This window comes from Seriola dumerili, unplaced genomic scaffold, assembly GCF_002260705.1.
Source record: "Seriola dumerili isolate Sdu_G_001 unplaced genomic scaffold, Sdu_1.0 BDQW01000258.1, whole genome shotgun sequence".
NCBI lineage: Eukaryota > Metazoa > Chordata > Actinopteri > Carangiformes > Carangidae > Seriola > Seriola dumerili.
The window spans coordinates 937,394-959,930 of NW_019174513.1; the positions used below are offsets into that span (position 1 = coordinate 937,394).

Genomic DNA, 22,537 nt, shown 5'->3' on the forward strand with positions numbered 1-22,537 from the left:
ATTCTTATAACTTTGTGTCTCCCTCACACACATTTATTTTCCCTCTCCTCTCTCATTAATGTCCAAGAGGTTTTTAAAAGCCCTTCAGCCCATGTTGGCGGCGATGAGAGAATTATTTTTCACCTCTACGAGCTAAGAGGAATTAACATGCTGGATTTACACTTGCTGTGATTTTCACACTATTTGAATGGCCCCTGCTGGGTCTTACAAAGCAGCATAAATTTGTCAGTAAGAGGATGATTGCCTTGTAGCTGTAAATATTTGAGGGTTTTTGGCTATGCTGTTTGGCACTTGTACTGACATTTTAATTGAGAGGGAGTTGTGAGGAGGCAAGCTGTGGAAGAGAAGCACATAGAAGTTAAGCATGCAGTATTTCTAACCACGTGTCTATACTTCTGCTGTGCAGAAATACAGTAGCTTAGCAGTGGAGGCCTCGGCCGAGCAGAAACCTGCTGGATGCACAGTATCCACTAGATGGCGATGACACTTTAATAATCAGACCAACACATTAGGAAGAAGGAGCGTCTTGCACAATAGCACCATTATATTGCTTAAGCATGTATCTTAAACATGAGAGAACACAAGGGTTGTTTGAATGATGAGGAAATTTGAAGTGAAGAGGAGGGGTCACTGTGGAGCAAAGAGACCGTGGAAGAGGTTAATGATGGCAGACCAGCCTGGATTAACAGCCATGAATAGAGGTGGGGGGATAAACAGCACTGTAATTGCTGCCTGTCATTCTGGCTCTGAAATAGACTCTGAGGGAAGTCTTTACTCTAAGGCTGCACTGGAAACAAACTATACTCTGGCAGGGAGTTTGAGGGCCCAAAACTCACAATGAAGAGCATTTCATTCCTCATTACACTACAGTATTACATTACACAGTAACAGTCTGTGTATTTATCCTGCAAGCACTGGATTGATATAATCCTCAATTAATTCATCCACAAAGAGCCTGAAGGATCTCTCTTCTTATGCTGGCTCCCAACTTTTACAAGTGAATTTGGCCCCTTGTCACAGGCTGCAGGTTCAACCAAAGAGCAAAGCTGCCTTCTCATGTTGTTTCACTTGAAGAGTTCATATAGTCCTGGAATAAAAGTATCCATAATTTAATGATAAAAAGCAGCGGTGTAATATCACTGTATACATTTACTCAAGCACTGTACTGAAGAACTTATACCTAGTCTATTCAATATTTCCATTTAAATTTTACTTTTTAAACACAAATCACATAATCATTTTATAAAATATGATGATAAATGTTATAGAATAAACTACCAAACAAAAAAAGAGTTAAAATTAGCTTTACCTCAACCCACTACAATATTAAAATGCTGCTTAGCTACAAGTTATTGCATCAGTAATAAAATTATTATATTATTAATCATATTATAATACTGACAGGGTCTATTGTGCTGCATCATCAGTACTTTTACTTTACTTAAGGACATTGTGCTGATAGTACTTGTACTTTTACTTTGTGTGATTTTGACTTCAGCACTTTTATTTTTTATTTGTAGTACAGCTACTTTTACTTTAATAAATGATCTGAATACTTCCTCCACAACTGGTAACAAAAAGAATAGAGAAAAAATAAAGGTGCTATATAAATAAAGGAATTATTATTATTATTATTATTAAGTTAATCATCTCATGACCCTTCACATTACGGAGGCCTCCAGCTCCAGCTTGGGAACCACTGCTTTAAAACATATAATGAGTTGCGTCTAGGTCTATGGAACATATGCTGCACATGTAGGCATAGTTAAAGGTCTTTGTAGCACAACCACAGAACAAGCACAGATTTAAGGTTAGGGGGGGGTGGTAATGGGTGGGCTGGCTGAGCTCACCGCAAAATTATATATAGACTTCCTGCACTCTTACTTCAAACCCACCAAGACACAATCCAGGAGCTACAGTTGACGAGGACGAGATTCAAACTTTGAAAGAGCGAGGTGATTCCCAGCCCCATAACCACTTCAAACAGGATGCATATGCGCAAGTGTTCAGAGTTGAGTTTTTTTGATGCAGTAAAATGAGGCTGCTGTTTAGTGTGTGCGCGCATGTGTCACAAAAATACATATATACCTCACTTCTCTCTCTCTCTGGAAAAAAATGCTCATACATCGGCTACTGTTTTGTGCGCGTACGCAGGCCATGTGTTCTTTCTCCTCACTGATTCACAAAAAGTCAGTGTAAAAAGTCCCTGGTGTTCTGGTGTTGCCCTTTTCTACCCTCACACTGGAAGTGACACATCCTCTACGGGTTTCATTTATTATAATAGGTTCCGTTTAACTTGAATCATCTGCAAACCTCAGTCAGGACACTTTGTTTGGAGCTGGTATCTGTGCTGGCTCCAGCCGTGGTCACCTCCAGATGGCTTTTGAGGGAATATTGCTGAGTCATGAGGAGGGGGAGGAGGCACTAAGTCTATTTCGATTGAAAATGTCTTCAGGTAAGCAATAGGCAGATATCCTTCAATCCGCTTTCGCTGCCGGCGGTGCTCTACCCACCTCTGCGCGGTGATGCCCAAAGGAAAGAGGAGGAGGAGCGGGGTCTCCGAAACCTGCCCACCTCTCTCCTCCCTCCGCCACCAACACCGCGACAGACACCAATGCTGGCCTATAGCACCAGAGACGGACGCCCGCTCCCACCCGCCCGCCCCGCGCGCGCGCCGCGCGGCCCGCGCAGCGCACACACACACACACACACACACACACACTTACACACACACTTCTCCGTCCTTTCCCTCTCCCGGCCCTCCCTCCCCTGTGCCCTGCCCACCCCGGCGGTCTCTTCTCCAGCCCTGCCAGAGCCAATCCGCGACTGGGTGTAAGTAGGGCAAGCCGCTTCCTGGTTCTCAGAAAGGAGGAGCTGGGAGTCGGAGTGGGCCAGCGGAGGCAAGCAAGCCGACAGGGGGGTCAGAACAGCCCTGAGAGCCGGCGGTCTGCAAGACAGAGGAGCAGAGGGGACCAATAAGAAAAACGACGACGCACGGTTTAGCGAAGAATAAAACCTCCCGGGTTTCGAGCTGAGGACGGTGAGAGCGGCGGACAAGAGAAGACAAGAGCTGGGACGATAAAAAGAAGAAGAATAAGAAGTAGAAGAAGTAGGCAGGGTGGGACGGAATAATCCAGGAAGTGTGGAGGCCGGTCAGGTGGGAGGCGACGAGTCAGGACAGGTGCCACACTGGCTCTCAGGTAACTGCTTCACCTGACTGCTGTTGAAATGACTGAAAATTACGACGCACCTTTTAAGTTTAATGTGTATTAGGTGTCGCGTCTGTTTAAATTGACAGCATCGGCTTGCCTGAATCTATAGTCTCCCTCCTCCCTCTCTCCCTCCCTCCCTCCCTCTCTCTCTCTCTCTCTCTCTCAGTTCTGATCGGGGTCACGGGAGGACTACCCACGTCACGGGTATTCGGTAACTCCTGTCGACATTTATTCCCCTTTATAATACTGGCAGAGCGCGTTAAGGGCTTGGCTTTCAAATGCTCAAAATGAAACCTAGGCTGTGTGTTTGTTGGAGCAGGTGCTTCAGCCGCTGTTTGATATGTGCGTCTGTGCGAGGCGGCCCAGGTGAGAGAGAGAGAGAGCGAGAGAGAGAAACAGCGGGGTCGGCGGGTACATTTCTGGAGAGTCGGCTGCTAATTATAGCCGAGAACACCGGCTGACATCCAAAACCTGACCTGCTCTCACGCACATTACCTGCCTCTCTGCTGCTCATGGGCACGCACCGCGGTGGATCTATTGGATTTGGCCTCTTGCACCTAAATGATCTCCCTTCAGTGGTCTGTTAATCATCATTATCATCATCATCATCATCATCATCATCATCATACTCCTCCTCCTCATGGCGCACCTAGTGTTTTATTTTAATCCTGGCACTCTCCTGTGTTACAATAGGATGTGCTCAGGCTGTAATGTTAGGTTAAGGCTTCTGCCTGTCTGTGCCAGTGGGCTTTTGTGTGTGTCATTACGGAGGTAGATGTGTGTGTAGCTGACTCGCCCCTCTGACAGACCGGCCTAACAAGCTCAACTGGCTTGAGTTTGGTTTCCCTGTGTCGGGCCCAGCCTGTTTGGTTAAATCTTTAGGTGTCCATGCAGGTAGTTAATGTCTTATGCCTTCTAGGCTCAGGTGTTGTCAAAGTTTTTTTTTTTTTCTTTCTGGCTCATCTCTCATTCTCAGAGGACTGGAGTGGGAGGCTGACACATTGGCTACAGCCTCTAGTTGTGGGCAAGCTTGTGACTGAAGGGAAGAAAAGTTTAGAGAAGAGAATCTGAATCGTTTTTGTTTTCTTTGTCTCGCCGTCTTACTCCCAGTGTGCCAGGGTTACATACCACCATCATATGAGTGGACATTTCTAATGCTCCCTCGTACTGGGAGGGTTTCCCACACATGGAAGAGCCATCAGGGTTTTGAAATAAATTCTTAATGCCAGCTCTGTTCGCCCCAACTTTGTCTGCAACATAATTAGACATCTGTGCTACATCCTCCGTTCCTGCTGTCCTGACATGACCTCCATCCTGCTCTGCTTTCCGCAGGCCTGCCTCTTTCTTTTCTTATTGCTGATACCTCTCTTTCCCTCTGACACTTTACCATCATATGTGTGATCTGAATCTGCAGACACATGAACGTGTTTTCACTTACCTACATCTTCTGAATATTTCTTAGAGAGCTTTGGAAGTCATAAAAAAGCACACACCATTATCTCTGTACAGTATGTTAGTAATCATTTTCATCCCAAGAGGTGTGTGTGTGTGTGTGTGTGTGTGTGTGTGTGTGTGTGTGTGTGTGTGTGCGGGGTGGGCTTTCCCAACCCTACTGACTGTTGGAGAACTTCTGTTCATAAGAAGTCAAAGTAGGAAGCAGTCGGTTTCAATCAGCTTCTTTTTTTTCTGTTCTTTTACAAGAATCCCCCCCCACACAAACACACACACACACATACACACACACACACACACACACACACACACACACACACACACACACACACTCACACACACACACTCCACCCCAAATTACATCTGATGCATCATATGATAGTGTGTGGGAGTGTGAGTTTATTCACATGCACTGTATTGAACTGTAACCTGTTTTGCAAAAGAAAACGCACATCTTAGTCAGCACTTTGTATTTTCTTGATATTAGTTCATCACCTCTCCCACCCCCTGTTCATGCTTAGTAGCTGTCCAACATGTAGCCCCTCCTTTACGATGAATAACGCTAAAATTAAATCAGTTGATTTCTTTTTAATACTTCCTCGGCTTTTCCCTCAGGTGTACTGTATGACCTCTGCTGACCTCTGAGCAAAGAACCAAAGAGGAGGGAGGGTGGGTGAGCGAGAGAGACAGAAAGCAGGCACCCATCTTCTCCTGGGTTTATGGACTGGAGGTAGGAATGACACACCATATATTATATATTGCACCATATATCTCAGAATCAGGCTGTCACTCTTACTTAGCACTTTTATTTATGCTGTCAACCAGTTAGTATAAGCACCGTGTTATCTGAAAAATCTCAGCTGATAAATGTACAATAGGACAGTGATTATCTTAACCTCAGGGATTCAGTATGCTAGTTCGTATCAAGTGTCATCCACAGTCGTCTAACGGCAAATGTGTTTATACTTGTTCCAAAGAGATACACTTGGAGGTGGGGTGAAAAGCGGTTCGTCATAGAGACTAGCCGGGACACCTGTTTAAAAATGTGGTTAACGGTGGATGTTTTCTCTCCTGGACGACATTCGTAATGTTGCTCTCGTGCATAAAAAAGTGAAAAGTTACGGACGTACAAATGAAAATAGCAGGACACAGAAATTCAAGTTTCACACACTTATTCAGTCTTTGCGTAAAATTGGTGCGAACGTCAGATAGTCGGTTTCGGAAACGTGTGGTTGGAGTACGGTTTCCAAAGCTATGAGACCATGCGACAAGTACTGAAGTATAGTGGCGCCTTAACGCAGCCACATTCAAAGAGGCGACAAAATGCCTGCCGTCATAGAGACAAATGGGGCTCGTAGTGTTGCACTCATTTGTACACACAAGAAGTGATGGAAACACTTTATTTATGTGAGGAATGATTCAGAAGAAGAATGGTTAATAACTGCGCGAAGTGGGCGGTATTGTCAGTTTCACAAAGTAACAGACATTCTTGGTCGCAGCCCTGACTTCGGAGAGGTGTGTGGTGAAAGGGGTTTCAGAAGCTTTTTAAGGATTTGGCAAACACTTTGTTCGAGGCACGCTGCCGCAATTAAGACGCTTTTCGGTAAGGTCTCAAGTTTCAAGTTGCCTATGATGAGCCAAAACGGTAGAGTGAAGGTTGGAACAGGTGCAGCGTTGCACATTGGCATTGGTGTGATTGTTTATGAAATCTGATTTCATTCAGTTGGAATTTTTTTTTACTTCCTTGTCTTCAAATAAATGTGTTCGCTTAAAGCTATATGCTAAGTTTATAATAATTAGCACCCCCTGCAGGCACAGGTGTGAATCAGATATCGAGTGTCAGGTGTTACATGTGAGAAGCTGTTTCCCCTTCTTGTTGTTATGTGCTAAAAATGTCTCAGGGCGACTGACGAAAGTAAACATGAATATATTATTTAGTGAAGTAATGACATTAGATGTCATTCACAAACCCTCTTAATATTTATTAGAGAATATGTCCAACCATAGCGTTTCAGTACAACATATGAATTAACATCATCCTCAATTTTTAAACAACAGGGCTGCATATTCACACTGTCGAGTTCAGTAATTTCTAAATGACTGAAAACAGACTGAGATCATTTGAGATCCGTTTATATAATACAAATAAACTACTAGATGTATTGCAAGTTGGCCTGCAAATCATTTGCAAATCAATACAATTTCGGTGAAAAAATGTAGTTATGAAAAAATAAAAATATAAACAATGTTGTCTGTGAATGTTCTCATTCGTCCAGGTCATAGTTATCTCTCTCTCAAATTAAATCGAAGGCAACTGGACTTGTATTTGTAAGGCAACTGGACTTGTATTTGTCTGTGGAAGACGTTTCGCCTCTTATCCAAGCGGCTTCATCAGTTCATCATGTATTGGTCTCCAGACCAATACATGATGAACTGACATCATGTATTGTAACAGACAAATACAAGTCCAGTTGCCTTCGATTTAATTTGAGAGAGAGATAAACAATGTTAATATTTATACTGAATGTCTTAAAACTAAATTATCTGTAACTGCTTTAAATTGTTTAAAAACACCTTTCATTGTTTTTTTTGTTTTTTTTATATCTCCGTGATTAGTATGATAAGCCAATGATAGGAACTTTGAAGTCGTCGCACACTGGACCACATTGTATACCTGTGTTGTTATAGGGTCTGATGTTGGCCACCAACATTTGTGAGATTTTCAAGTGGGCCATTAGTCGGAAAAGGTTGGGAAGCGCTGGAATAGAGCGAGACTAATTTCCCTGATACAGATCATCCAGAACAGCCAAACCCTTATCCGCTTTATGGAGTCTGTCATATATTTGGCTTCTCTGACACAGTTTACGCCACAAACATGACGTTGTGGGGGTCAAATCTCATTAAGCACTGGTGGTTATAAAGGGTGGGAGGGGCTCCTGGTATAGAGGAGGGGCTTCTTGAAAACATTTCATGTCCTTGGAAAAAACAATATGAGCTGAATAAAGTGGTCAAACAGTTAAATATTTTATAGGCAACCTGGAAGTTAACTCCTCTGTGGTTTGTTGGCTGCAGACACTCTAACAGCTATCGGCTTTTAAAGATGGCCCATGAAAGATGCCAAAAATAAACTCTTATGTTTAAAATGGACCGATGATATTTATATATTTTTACTGTATTGGATAGACTACACTGCTTCTGCTTCTGCTTTTGCTTTTGCTTTTGCTTTTGCGAAGCTTTAAAGCCTTTTTGACAACGGTAGGGTAAATTACACAGCAGAGGGCACATTACTAACAGCTTCTTCAGCTTCAGGCAAACATTATGCTAGAAATTAAAAAAAACAAAAAAAACCTGCAATTAAAATAAAACAAGAATTTGTAAATCTGTCATGGGTATTATTACGTTTTTGACTAACCCAAAGCCCAATTTCTGATCCCTGTAAGCAATAATCTAATTTATTAGAGCCTTAAAAAGTCACAAATAGTGATAATTGGTTTATTTTACCCCAAACAGTCATGAATAAAAAATATTACTGTGTTATTTGTCACCCTCAGTCCTTATTTCATGCTTTTTATGAAAGTTAAATCATAATGCTCAGCCAAAGAAACCCACTGCTCAAAAAATAAATAAATTTCCCCTGTGTAAGACTCAAAACTTAACATCACACAGCAGCAACAAACCACATTAGCGTACACATTTGTGATATTCCTTTGTTCAAATTGTCATCAGAGAGAAATGACTCTAAGCAATCTTGATCACAGAAGTCTTGATGTGAACATTTACTGAAGTAAGATTTCGTTGGTGTTGTCAGCTACTGTGGACAAATAAATCAAAATGTATGTAGTGTAAAGTGCCTCTCTAGCCTCGTATAATGCACTGCTTTTAGTGTTTCAAGTCACTCCAGCAATGCCAATAAATATGATAATGATATATTAATTAAATCGATACACATTTCAGCTTTGAAACAAACACAAACGTCCTTCCTGCCAAACTGCAAATTTAAATACTTGTAACTAACACAAATTGTAAACGGTGTACAGTCCTCTCTTCACATGACATTTGGTTATAATTATAGTTATTGACAGTCATACTTCAACTCAGAAACAAATTTGTGTGTGTGTGTGTGTGTGTGTGTGTGTGTGCGTGTGTGTGTGTGTGTGTGTGTGTGTGTGTGTGTGCGCATGCGTGTGTGTGTGTGTGCCTGTGTGTGCCTGTGTGGTGGGCAAGTTGGTATGACAAATCATGTGACCATGGCTTTTGCTGGAGTGTGACTGGTGACTACCATGTGTCTGAACTGGTGGGTAGGGGGAAGTGACATTGAGTGGTCTGTCAGATGAGGAACACACACACACACACACACACACACACACACACACACACACACTCCAAAGACATGCATACATGCATATACATGCATGCACACAGTTCCAGTAAATGCTTTAATTAGGGCATGTGAGCCCATATAAATTCCCCCTTTTCAGACATGGGTCTTTCAGTTTCATTCAAACCGACTGAGTGGGAGGAAGGTGGGGCGAGAGAGAGAGAGAGAGAATAGGGAGGAAGAGTGGGAGTTGAAAGTAGTAAAGGTTTCTTTCTTTGTCCCTAATATTTGAAGGTGTGTCACCCCTTTTCTCAGGTGTAGCCCCCCCCCCCCAAACATCTGTTATTGTGATGTTCTTGTTTGCATTTTTGTTTGCATTTTTGTTCGTGCAAAGAATCAGGAGAAGTTACACCTCCGCAGTCAGAAAATATTTCATTTCAGTGGTTTATTTTTATGAAGTCGTTAAAATGAATCTACTGCTGTAACTTTTATGTAAGTTTTATGACTGGAATTAACTGGAATTGACTTCAATTAAAAAGGCACAATCGTAGCCTTTGACCTCTGGGCAGTAGCGGGGTTTTCACCATATATGGCGGATGTTTCTGCACATTGAGGCAGTAATGACACAGGGGTGACTGCACAGTGTCCATAATCTAGTCTGCTGCTGCTGCTGCTGCAGTTGAGTCTTGCCCCCACTTCATCTGTGTCAATAGAGGAAGTTATGTATGTGCCATTTCCTCTTTTCAGTCATGAGTTTCTGTAGCATTTGACAACCCTCCCTCGCTCTCGACCACCAGCCTCGCAGCCCACGCCACCCAGCATTAACCAATCAGCAGGTGGCCGTGACTCTTTTTCTTCTTGTAAAGAGTCTGAGAAGAAAGATTAAAAAAGAGGCATGAGAAAATGCTACAGGCTGATGAAGTGATCATGATTCAGCTCTTCTAGTAACAGTACAATTGTTTCTTTACACATCGAGCGGGCGGTTATCATAAATAGGTACAGCGATACAACACTTCAGGGAAAGTGAGAATAAACACCCAAACATGAGGAGGCAATGGGAGTGAACAGTGCTGAAACTGACCCCTTTCATATGTGGTGTTCAAAGGGGAACTCCAGCAGCAACTGGAGGCTTTTATTCCAAAACGCTGCACTCCATCCTTTTTGGAAAAATAAAATCACTTTTAGTTTTGTTCATATTGTAAAAAACAAACATTGTTGCTGCAGAAAGGACCCATGACACATTCGTTCATATTTTGAATGTTGTGCTTTTGGACCAAACCTCTTCAATAAAACGCATCACTTCTTCCTTTCTTCTCCCCCCTAAAGAAATGCTCATCGGTGAGAGATAATAAATTGTTTAATATCTTTGCTGTGACACATCCACCAGACCTTATCAGTTAGTTTAACCTCGTGTCTCTTGTCGTTTTTGCCCTTTTTCTGGTTACTGACATTTTTGACACCATAGTGGTAGGTGATGCAGTTATGCACCAGTCAGCTGGACCACAAGTCCCTCCCTGAAGTTATTCTGAAGTTCTGATATAATACGTGGATTTCAGTTCCAGTAAAAACGGTCTTCTCCCCTCCCTGTATCATTTTTATGCCGCTAAGCTGATTTATCAGGAAGGTGACGCATCTTTCACTCATGATCTCTAATTGTATTTTTCCTTCTCTCTGTTCCCACAGAACAATTTTTTTTTTTTTTTTTGTTTAATCTCTCTCAGAGCTTATTTTGCTTGTTTTCTATGTGGTAGTTTAGTTTGCCTTTCATTTATCTCTCCATCTGTACCTAGTGGTCGACCATCTTTACTGAGCACAGGAAGAGGAAACTGATCAGGATCAGTTAGTTTTGCGACATTTCTCTTTCTCTCTTTCTCTGTGTGTGTGTGTGTGTGTGTGTGTGTGTGTGTCCATTGCTTTTGCAATATCCTCTAAAATGTGAGGTCATTTGTGTGGGAGAACAGTTGTTGAGACCCTCCCAATGATGTGGCAACTTAATGTAATTGACACACACTTATGCACAGTATCAATTAATGTGTGTAAACAGGTATCGTTATGAACAGATGTTTACAGATTAAGAGGCTTAGTTTAAAAAGCAGATTCTGTTGAGTTTTGTGATCTCCATCATATTTTTCATATTTTTCTTTAGTGGAATTATACTGATAAACTGTGAACCCTCAAACTGCAAATCACATAATCTCTTCCACCTCATCCTCAGACCATCCCACCAACACCAAGCTACTGTTCCCCATCTCCAAAACCGAGGGGCAAATAATAAGAAACATAATATACAAAGAGTCATATCCCTCTAACGTCTCCAGATTTACCCACACAGACCTACAGTAATGGAAACATAAACATAAAATCAGCTTTTAGCTCGAGCTTGAGCTCCTTTTGTGAAGTTTATCATTCAGAATATTTGGTTGAGTTGTAGACTGATTTTTAAAGTCATTTTTGGAGCCACAGCTTGTGATGTTGTGTAACACCGTATTATGTTGTTAAGTACTTTGTCCAACTTGGGTGAACAAGATAACAGGGAGGACTTCAAAGTAATCATAGAGTTTAATCAATACCTATTACTTAATATAAATAATATTAAAAATCTTCATTGTTTGTTCATTAAAAAACTGATTATACACCCACATCGTTGTCCACCTGTAGACACACACACATACATACACACACACACACACACACACACACACACACACACGCATACACACACACACACACATGCATACACACACACACACAGAAAAAGGCTTAAAAACTAGATTAATCAGCCAACCTACAATAACAAAAAAGTAAAAAGGAACAGTGCAGCTAAAGTTGTTGTTTTTGGTTTCTAAACGTTTCTCCTCTGACACTTTTTTAGTTTCATCCATCAAAAGAGGATTAAAAATGTATTTGAAAATACTAATTATATAAAACTATTACTGGTTTCTTAAGCACAGATTTCGAAGGAGTCTGATATTGGCCTCTGTGGAAAGTCACTAATGAACATTTCTACTTTACCTACTGTAAATAATCTCCATTAAAAAAATGTGTAGTAAAGAACGTTATATACAAGGATTAATTTTGTTTATTCTCCATGTAAATGCTCCATGAAAAGCAGTAAACTCAAGACGATTGTGCCTCAGGTTACTGCACTTTGTTCTCTACTCCACAATCACACCTACACACATTTGGTTGCACCATGGACCGACATGTTAAAACACCCCCACTGACTTACAGCAAGGATGCCGATAAATTTCTATGCGCTCGACTTTGATGATACTTTATCACTCTTTCATTGTTTTCACCAGTTGTCGTACTCAGAGTAAACGTTCCTCAACTTTATCAACTCAAACAAACTCATCAGATATATAAACTTCATTAAAACCACACAAACAAAAATAAAGTATCTCTCCTGCTCTTACATATTAATCGACGCAGGGTGCAATATGTGATTCGCCCACACATCTTGTCGCTCCAGCATTCTCACACACACACACACACACACACACACACACACACAGTTGTAGAGTGTTGGGGGTAGAAACTGCTGACCAGATAAGGAGGGAGAGAATAGTGTGAAACTACTCCGTCAGCATGCCTTCTCTCACATCTGTGTGTGTTCTCCATCTTAGGTTGAAACTCCCTTCTGGTGATGCTAATGATAGAGGTGGCTGCTACCGCATCTCTCCCTCAGACATCTGCACTCACACACACACACACACACACACACACACACACACACACACACCTGCAAGGACTCTTGCTACTTCCTGTGGCTGCGCGCATGTGTTCACCTCTTGCTTGATCGCTCTGTTTATCTCCAAGTCGTCATGTCGCGGCTCCTCTCCCTTCTCTTTTTCTGTTTCCCCCCTTCCTCTCCCCTTGTAACTTAACTCTCTCTACTCTTGTTTCATGTCTCTTTGCTAACACAGATTGTTCGTGGCTGGGACTAGATTTTCCTGTCTTAACCTCCCCTCTGTTCTGCTTTATCTCTCAGAGTATCTCTACACCCACTCCCCATTCACTCACTCACTCACTCACTCACTCACTCACGCGCTGTAATGTGTTTCTCCTCCCCCATGCTCTCCTTTTTCTTGTGTGATTTCTAAGAACATGTGTGTTTTTAGAAAACATACTCCCCTCATGTTCCTTTTGTTGTCTCTTTGTAAATCTCAGACTGTTTTCCTCTTTCCAACCTCAGATTGATTTCTTTTCCTGCTCCTGCTCTCTCTTCCTTTCACTGTGGCAAACACAGCAGACACGTTACACTCATTTCAGAAGAAAAAGCACAGAAAATATATTTTTGTAATTTTTATGGGGAAATCCTTTCGGTAATATTTTGAATCATCCGTTTTAGAGTGTTTGTAGTGTGTTTCTTCTGAATTAAAAAGTTGTAAAGGAGAAATGGAATAGTACAAAAACATCGTACAAAATGAATCTTCAATGTGCTATTTGAATTTATCATCCAACTTTGTGTATTTATAACAAAACAAAACTCAAAATTCAAACTACTTTATTTGTCAAGTTTGCAAGTGAGTTTGCTAACATAATTTCAAATAAACAACTCATTTTCACACATAAAAACGATATAAAAATTTGTGAGAAAATATTGTTAGAAAGAGTTGCGACACACAAGGATTAATGGTGGTGGCAAATCTGTATCAGGTCAACAATATCCAGCACCACAAAGGAACGTTAGGACGCTCAAAAGTTACCAAAAAAGAAACTAAACAAACCCCCCCCCCCACTACCACAGGAACACTCCAATAGTTTTATTCTGCTGAGAAAAACAAAACAAAACACAGGTTTAATCTTATCTCCATATAATCAATATCTGTATTTTCCTTTTGAATTACAGTAAAATACTATTTTATTTTGTTTCTGAGATATCTGGTGCTGTCAGTGGTGCCCAGTGTGTACATGCAGATGTTAGCTGCAAAAAGATCATCTTTCTTTACGTTATTTCAGGGCGGAAGTTGGTGCATATTATAGGACAGCTCATATATGTGCACCCAAATGTCTTGTCCCATGTGTTGATAAGATGATAATCCTCCGGTAGATTCACACTGGTGTTCAGGTCCGGCATGCAAACTGACTGCTGTTGCAGCTCGCAAGTGGAGTGTTGTGGTGTGGGAGGGCGAGGGGATAAGGGCCTCCGCTCTGCCAGCCAAATGAATAATGTAATGTGTTCTTGGAACTAAGACCACAATATACGCATGCGTCCACACACACACACGCACACACACACACCATAATGCCCCAGTTAACGGTAAGGACAGAGGAAAACTTGGTTGCAGGGGCTTTCTTGAATAAAAGACAGAACAAACTTTTGCTGAGTAACAACGGCTGAATGGACTTCTCTCTTTTTTTAAATTCCTCCTCAGTCAAGTCATAGCAGGGTGCAATCATTCTAATTATCATGATGGTGTCTTGTCTTTGACAAATTCAAATTGCCAATTCAAATTCTCCCTGGGCGCGTCTGTTTTTATATCTCCTGGTGGGATGCAAATGTTCAGTCCGGAGGGAACTTTTGGGACGCAGAGCGGGTGGAGCTTGTGTTTTACTACCCAGCAGAGATGAGATGTATTATTAGAAGACCTGGATGTGGCAGTTTAGTGTGTAGCCAGTATTGATGTGTACTTTTGAACATAATCGTTGCTTAAATGTGAAGGTTTTGCACTCGAATAGTCCTGTGAGAGTGCTCTGCTGGGCTGAAAGCAGCAGCTCTGGTTTGGCAGACGTGTGTGTACTCTCATCTCTTCTCATCCCCCTGTTTCCTCCTCCCCTGCTCTTCCTCAGAGAAGGTGTCCCAGTACCACACTGCACTCACTACCCCAAATAAGTGAAGTGAAAAGAGAGGGTGACATCTTTTTATTTCTTAACTCTTAAAATCTGTCTGTCACAGAGAAGAAAAGTGGTGAGAGGAAGACGAGTGTGTGGAGGAGAAACGGTATGAACTTGAATCTTACTTTCCATACGTTTGGCTGCTTTGTTGTTTTTTTGGTGCAGTAGTGGTTGTTAGTATCATCATTTGTTATGCTGTGGTTATGAATAACGTCTCAAGTACGGGATTTTATCTGAATGAAAACACTTGTAGATGTGTGTGTGTGTGTGTGTGTTTGACTGTGTCAGAGTATGTGTGCATGTAGGAGTGTTTTGTTTACTGTACAGAATGGACAACTGCTCCTTATTTGAGAACATTTTATTATAAAAAAGTATATTTTAAAAATGACATTCAATTTCATTTTTTGACTTTGTTAAGTCTAAGAAATATCCATATTCTTGCCCCTCTCATTTAAGTACGGGGTGTACTGAGAAAACCGTCACAACACATGCAGCGAACCATACATGCTCACATTAACAAAAAACACTCGCATACACACACACACGTACGGAGAGTAACAAACACACACATGTACAGACACTTTGGAAAACATCTGACATCAGAATTCATAAAAGCATTTCTCCTGCTCCCTCTCAGCCACAGTTTTCTGTGAATAGTATAAAGTCATATTTTCCCCCTTAGTGCTGGAGCCTGATATAATTGAGGTGGACTGGGAAAACTTACAGCCTTTAACGGAAAATAAGAGCCATAAAAATAATACTAACAGTTCTAGTTCCAGTCATCACCAACTCTTAGTGTGTGCAGTGGGATTTTGTGATACAGACATTGGATGGATACTTTAGCCTGCTTTTATAATGAAGAATAAATCTTCATTATAAATCTCTGTGCGTAGGTTTGGCCAATCTTGCAGCTGTCACTTTCCTGGCCTCCACACAAACTAGTCTCCTTGAGTTGTACTCAGTCATGGTACTAGTACTGGACAGTAACGGTGGATTTAAGTTTCCATTTCCTCTTCTGTACAAATGAATCCTCGGTGTATTCATTTTGAAATAGGTTTCATTTAGTTTTTGCTCTATTTTATGGTCTGGTCGTAAAGCCATGTTTTAGGCTAGCTTAGCTTTCACTTTATGAGATGTGGCTCTGAAAGTTAGATTAAAAAAAGAACCTTGGCGTTGTAGGCAACGTTATTAGCATTTTAAAACTAACGAATAAATCCGCATTGTTAAGAGAGAGGAAGAGTGTGCACATAATGAAAGCAAGGGATGAGGAAACCGTAGCGTTGCAGAGGAGGTGTATTCCTCCACCGTCAACACAAAGAGTGGGAGGTGAGAACAAAAAACAAAGAAAGAGATAAGAGACAATTGTTGGAAGGATAACATCTTAACATCAGTAGCATTAAATGCGTAAAAAGTGAAAAGATGGCAGATCAGTTATACTTTTTAGTAAGCAGTTTTTGTGGTTTTATGTTTTGGCAAGAATAAGAATGACATTAAATAACACACCCTAAAGCAAACAGTGATATCTTTTATTTGACTTAAAGGTACTGAATCCTAACTAACATGAATAAACTAACAATGAGAGTAATTAGGATTTGTGATAATAGTTGAATATGTGCTTGTGAACTATTATTTTGTGTGCACAATGTGTTTGTGGTCTCTGCCTGTGGGCTGTTTTAACATTAGTAAGAATGTGTTGCAAGATTCAGCAACTTATGCAGACATGTCCTTGGTTAGCAACAAAAAACAGAAACAAGGTGACATGGAAGGAGAAGGGGGGATGAGAACAGTGTGCAGTGCAGTTTGTGTGTGTGTGTGTGTGTGTGTGTGTGTGTGTGTGTGTGTGTGTGTGTGTGTGTGTGTGTGTTCGTGCGCGTGCATGCGTGCGTGTGTGTGCATGTTGTGATGTATCAGTTTTAAGTGACTCACAGACTGACAGACAGAAAATTGATGGGAATCATTGAAACCTCTTGCAATCTTACTATTTTCCGAACACGTCTTCGTTCTAAGGAATATGCCTAAAATAACAATCTTGAACCACTAACCACCCATGATGCTTTTTTTTTTTTTTTTTTTCTCTCCCCTGTGCCGGAAATTTATTGTGCGTTGTTGTGTGCTCCTCCTAAAACCCCTTTGTGTCTCGTTTCTCTGCACTGTTTTACTCAAGATTTTTATTTTTTGGGGTTTTAGTGACTTTTCACTTGTTGAAAGCGTTTCTACTGGGCAAACCATAATATTGTCTGACTGTAGCAACAATCCTGTTTTCCCGTGGATACGTTTAAACAGTGGTATTCAAAAATGACACTCATGCCTGTTATCACGTCTACTTACAATGACTCAAACTGTACACATACCAGGTCAAAGGGATGCTTTTAAACTTTGTCCTCCAAAGCCTTAGATGGTGAGTTTATAATGGGGTTCTACATACAGTGTTTTTGTATATGTTTATAGTATTATTGTACATCTGTATGTGATGTAGGGCTGCAAATGGTCTCTGAAATGTCAGAAAGAGGCCAAAAATATCTATCACAAGTTCCCAGAGCCTGAGGTGATGTATTCATATGTCATGTTTTGCCCAACCCACAAGACCCAAAAGATATTCAGTTTACACTAATATAAAATACAGAAAAGAAGCAAATCCTCACGTTTTGGAAGCAGAAATCAGAAAGTGTTTTGGCATCTTTGCTTGAAATAGGCTTAAATCATCAATCCATTATCAACATAGTTGCTGGTGTCTTTTTGTCTATTGACTAATGGATTATTCAACTTGTCGTTACAACTCTAGTATAATGTAAATTAAAACATGGTGTGTGTGTCTGTGTGCAGAAGACAAAGCAAACGTGTGCCCCTCCACTTCCTCACTGTTCTGTGTCAGCGGTTGCCCTAACACATGCCATCCTGGTTGCCTCAAGCAGAACTCTTATGAAAATGCTTGGGCTTGAAAAATAACAGTAAATATCTGTTGTAGAGTCCGTTATTTCATCACCAGCAGTCAGTGATGTTTAGCATGTCTTGGTTTCAAAGGACAAGGCTTCTGCACCTCACCTTCCCTATAATGTGATTTATTTCTCATATTGCACCTACCTGAATGTTTGTTCTTGGGTGTAATATGACTCATAATGCCAATATGATTTTGGTTCTTAGATCGTTGTTCAAAAAAAAATACTGATATGTCTGAGGTGTTTTGATTGCATGTGCTGGTTTCCTTCCTGCCCAACCAGTTCAACTAATGTGCATGGTCTGAACCATGAAGGTTATTTATTCTACATCATCAACAGCCCCACCACGACCCTAGATGCACTACTACCTATCTACCTGTTGGCCGCCTTCTGAACAGGGAGAGGTCGACGAGCAGATCGTGTTTATCGGAAAGTGTTCGGAAAATGGGCCGTTGGGTTTTGGAGAGAGGGGGCGCGTAGGCGACCTTGGGGGGGAGGGGTATCTCTGAATCTGTCTTCGTCAGCGTGCACTTTCTTCTGATACAACAGGAAGGAGTGTGAGTGACAGAATGAGCGAAAGAGGTAGACATCCCCAAGGATGAACGCTTAACCCCGACTTCTGACAACGAGATCAGACCTTCAAGTTACACATCTAAGGGTAGAAGGAAATAGGAAAAAAAAAGTGGTTTTCAAAGACAGAGAGAAGGAAAGCGAGGGGAGAAGGCTGTCTGTGTATAGAGTCAGTGTGAAGAGCGAAAAGATGGATGCCATGAGACACACAGTGCCTCGCCTTCAGTTGACTGTGCCCATGCCTATAAAGACGGAGAAGGTAGGGTTAACATTTGATTTAACCTCTCGGTGCTTTAACTCGTCCTTGGATGAGAAAGGGTTTGATATCGATCGATCGTGGGATGGGACGGATCAAAAAGTTTGAGCTGCGTAAAAGTGTTGGCAAGTTCTTGAAGTGTTTATCTAATTGGTTTTACTTCTACTTTTTTGTTGTTGTTGCTGTATGGGTGGAGTACATTTGTATGTTTCTTAAATATTCTGGCATTAAGATAATCACATAACAGGTTAAGTCTAACAATAGTGGGTGGGGGGAGCCACAGATTGGCACGCAATGTGTGCATGTTTATTGTATGTGTGTGTGTGTGTGTGTGCGCTCCTGTGCATGTGTATTTAATAAGGTGTGTTTTGGAGCAGGTTAGTCAGGTGCATGTGCCGTCGTTGTGCAGAGCCCTCTGGGCACTGTGTGAACACTATTATTGGATGGCCAGGGGGCTGCCAGTTGCTATGGGAGGGACATGAAGGGCAGGGAGGGGGAATCTGGAGGGTGAGTTGTTTGTGGAAAATCTGGTCTGCTCAGGTGTGTGTGAGAGATATTGTTGAGCAGGGATATTGTGGACAGGGTGAGGTGCGAGCTTAGGGATCCTAAGAAGGGTGTTGTTGGGTCTTATTACCCGCGGGCCTCGTCACATCTCACAAAGAGAAATAAAGAAAGTTACACTCCTTATTTGACTTGCATTAGGGCATTTTACCTTCAACCCACTGCTCATATTTCTGTGTCCATTAACTTTACTGAACAAATAATGAGCTAAAATAAATGAAAAAACTATTGCCTGTACTGTATGTACTGTACATCCAGTTTTTTTTTCTAAACCTTTGTAAGTGACGTAGGTTTATTCCAGTCCTCATAAATGTTGCAATTCTTCTCTTGCTGTTTTTTTTCCTTCCTCATTCTTTCACTGGTACCCCCCCCTTTCACCCACTCTAGCCTGTCACTTCCTCCATCTCCTTCGCTTGCTTGTCTTTCTTCTCTTCCTCTTCCATTCGTCCCTCTCTTTCTTCTCCAGTTATTTTAATCAAACAGCTAATGCTATAAAGGTTTCACACAGGAATTAACCTACTGCCCTTCGGTTACAACGCCTACGGTACATTGTATAATCCTGTCTCCTTTCCGCGTCATCGCTATCGATCATTTTGTTTTCCCCTGCTCCGATTATTATTTCATCTTCTTCTTGCTTCTGTATTTTACCTCTCTTGCTGGCTCTGTCCCCTCCTTTGCAGTCTTCCTATGATGCCCCAACCCCCCATCTCACTGGCCAAAATCGCCGCCTCCTGATTTAGTAATCTGGAGAGAAAGTACGAGGGGGATGAGGAAGGGAGGATAAGGGGAGAGAGTTGTTGCTAAGCCCGGTTTAAATTGTCCCTCACGTGAAAAGAGAACTCTGTGTCAGTCACGCTACTGAAGATTTACTTTTAGTATATTTAAGTTTGGCTCAGCTGAAGAGTAATCACTCATTCTTCGAAACAAAGATATAATAATGATATTGAAAATATTTCTTTAAAAAACAAAACTGATTTCATCCAGATCAGATAGATTTTGACTTGATTCAGGTACCAAACTGTAATTTGATCAAACAGACCTCAGACCACTTACCTGATCATCTCTCTCTTTTGTGCAGGTGGCAATGTCTCCTGGAGAGGACGGTCTGATTGGGATCCCCTTCCCGGAGCACAGCAATGAGCTCTTGTCCCACCTCAATGACCAGAGGAGGACAGGGCTCCTGTGTGACCTCACCCTGACCTCCCGCGGGGCTCGCTACCCTACTCACCGCTCCGTCATGGCCGCTGTCAGTTTATACTTCCGCCGGCTGTTTGGAGCAGAGGAGGGGGGCGGCGAGGGCGGAGGAGGTTTCAGTGTTTGCCAGCTGGACTTTGTGGCACCTGACGCCCTGGATGCCCTGCTGGAGTTCGCTTACACTGCCACCCTGACCATCCCGAGCTCAGGGATGAGAGATGTGCTGCGAGGGGCTCAGTTTCTGGGTATCCAGTGTGTGGCTGACGCCTGCAGAGACATCCTGGGGGAGACGGCCGAGCCAGAGGGGGAGACGGCTGAGCAGCAGAGAGCCCAACATACAGCTACCAAGAGAATGGTGGAGAGAGAGAGTGGTGTAGAGAAAGGGTCCCGAAGAAAAACAGACAAAAGGAGGGTCAAAAAAGTTGGGTTGCATCACATCAACTCCTCAGTTTTGAACCAATCGCCTGCTTCTCCCATCTCGCATCATTCACCTGCATCCGACAGCCTCCGCTCCCTGCCGTCTACCCAGCCGCCCAGCCCTGAACAGGAGCAGCTATGCCTGAAATCTGGGCAGAATGGAGATCCCAGGTCGATCAGAGAGCCAGTGAGAGATGCCACACTAAACGGAGGGCTCCTTCATTGGCTGCATGAGGGCCCGCGTATAGCCCACCCACCTCCTCCTGTCCAACCTTTGAATGACAAGCTGTCAGAGGATGATGACATGGAGGGTTTTGTTGATGATGGTATGCTGATGGGAAACACCTCCATAACTACCTCTGTAGCTGAGCGAGGAGCGGTGACACCAGCAGTGGGAGGGGGAAGGAAGAGGAAGTCTCAGACGCCCCAGCAGTGCCCTGTGTGTCAGAAGATCATCCATGGAGCAGGGAAGCTGCCCCGACACATGAGGACACACACTGGAGAAAAACCTTTCCAGTGCTCTGCCTGTGGAGTCCGTTTCACCCGGTAAAGAATATTATACACAAAAGAAAAGTATTTTGATGTATGGTGACCTGACTGAATCTTTAAATCATGTTTTGCTCCTATTGTTCTTCCCCTCTTCATCCTTCATCTTCCCTTCTGACTCTTTTCAGGAATGATAAGTTAAAGATCCACATGAGGAAACACACAGGCGAACGCCCCTACCCGTGCCCCCACTGCCCCGCCAGGTTTCTCCACTCATACGACCTCAAGAACCACCTGTCCCTCCACAGTGGGGCTCGACCATTCGAGTGCCCACTCTGCCACAAGGCCTTTGCCCGAGAGGACCACCTCCAGCGTCACCGCAAGGGACACAGCTGCCTGGAGCTGCGCACTCGCCGGCCCAGGCGTGGTCCTGAGCTGGTGGAGGATGGGAGAGGGGATGTAGGCAGGAGGGAGCAGTCCAACCCTCTGGAGGCTTTGTCCTCACAGGCTCATTCCTCGGCGTTTCTCCCTCACACGATGCTGGATGGTGGGAGTGGGTCCGTCGCCGGCCCTCCGCTGATGTTTCCAGGTGAAGTCGAGAGGGGGCGCTCTTTCGCCCTTCAGGCTCTGGCCCAACTCGGGCATCACAGGCTAGCCAGCTACCCAGAGCTTTTCCTGCGAGGGCTGGAGCTGCGAGGGGGCAGAGAGGCGGAGGGAGAAGATCCAGGAGGAACCCACTCTCCGGCTGCGCTGCGTGACCGATGGGCAGACGAAGTGGAGGAGGAAATTGGAGATGAGGAAGCGGATGAAGAGGAATAGTTAAAAGAGAGTGTGAGTGTGTGTGTCAGTGTGTGTGTGTGTGTGTCTGTGTGTGTGTGTGTGTGTGTGTGTGTGTGTGTGGTAAAGCATCCACAGTAAAAAAAAATCTCACTCAGGTGGCTGGACTAATGACCTGCTGCTCCCATGTAGAGAGCGCTTAAAAAAAAAAAAACTAAATGATATTAAAGAAAAAAATGGAAAACGGGTTTTCAGAGATATTTTAAATGTTTGTCTTCTGGCTCTTGGCATTTGATTTAATTTGTCTTTTAACTTTTATTTTCTCGTTTGCTGTTTAATTTTATGTATTTTAGGTTTGAGCTGTTTCTTTATGATTTGATCTGATTTTTCTTGCTGGATATGTGTGTGTTGAGTGTGTGGTTACTGGGATGCTTTTCACTATGCAAACTAAAATCCAGAGCTGCAACATGGAGGGATATTTGAATATGTATATTTTTAGTTACAAAATAATGTATTGATT

At 42.6% G+C, this 22,537-nt stretch overlaps 1 protein-coding gene across 4 annotated transcripts; it reads left to right on the forward strand.

Annotated features, from left to right (window-relative positions):
* The first annotated feature begins 2,882 nt into the window (after positions 1-2,882).
* On the forward strand, positions 2,883-22,275 carry LOC111230177 (zinc finger and BTB domain-containing protein 7B-like). 4 transcript variants are annotated; one of them, XM_022756799.1, is made up of 5 exons: positions 2,883-3,200; positions 3,379-3,423; positions 5,280-5,394; positions 20,222-21,300; positions 21,429-22,275. In XM_022756799.1, the coding sequence occupies exons 4-5, from the start codon at positions 20,228-20,230 to the stop codon at positions 22,057-22,059; spliced, it is 1,704 nt and encodes a 567-aa protein (XP_022612520.1). In that variant the 5' UTR covers positions 2,883-3,200; positions 3,379-3,423; positions 5,280-5,394; positions 20,222-20,227; the 3' UTR covers positions 22,060-22,275. The 4 variants fall into 4 exon arrangements, with proteins under 4 accessions (XP_022612520.1, XP_022612519.1, XP_022612521.1 ...); XM_022756798.1 differs by lacking the exon at positions 3,379-3,423; XM_022756800.1 differs by lacking the exons at positions 3,379-3,423; positions 5,280-5,394.
* The last annotated feature ends 262 nt before the right edge of the window (positions 22,276-22,537 follow it).

Excerpts from the sequence above, each read along its gene's own strand:
- LOC111230177 (XM_022756797.1), top strand. The coding sequence starts at position 18,565 with ATGCCTATAAAGACGGAGAAG. Across the intron at positions 18,586-20,221 it reads TGCCTATAAAGACGGAGAAG|GTGGCAATGTCTCCTGGAGA; the intron begins GTAGGGTTAACA and ends TCTTTTGTGCAG. Across the intron at positions 21,301-21,428 it reads TGTGGAGTCCGTTTCACCCG|GAATGATAAGTTAAAGATCC; the intron begins GTAAAGAATATT and ends GACTCTTTTCAG.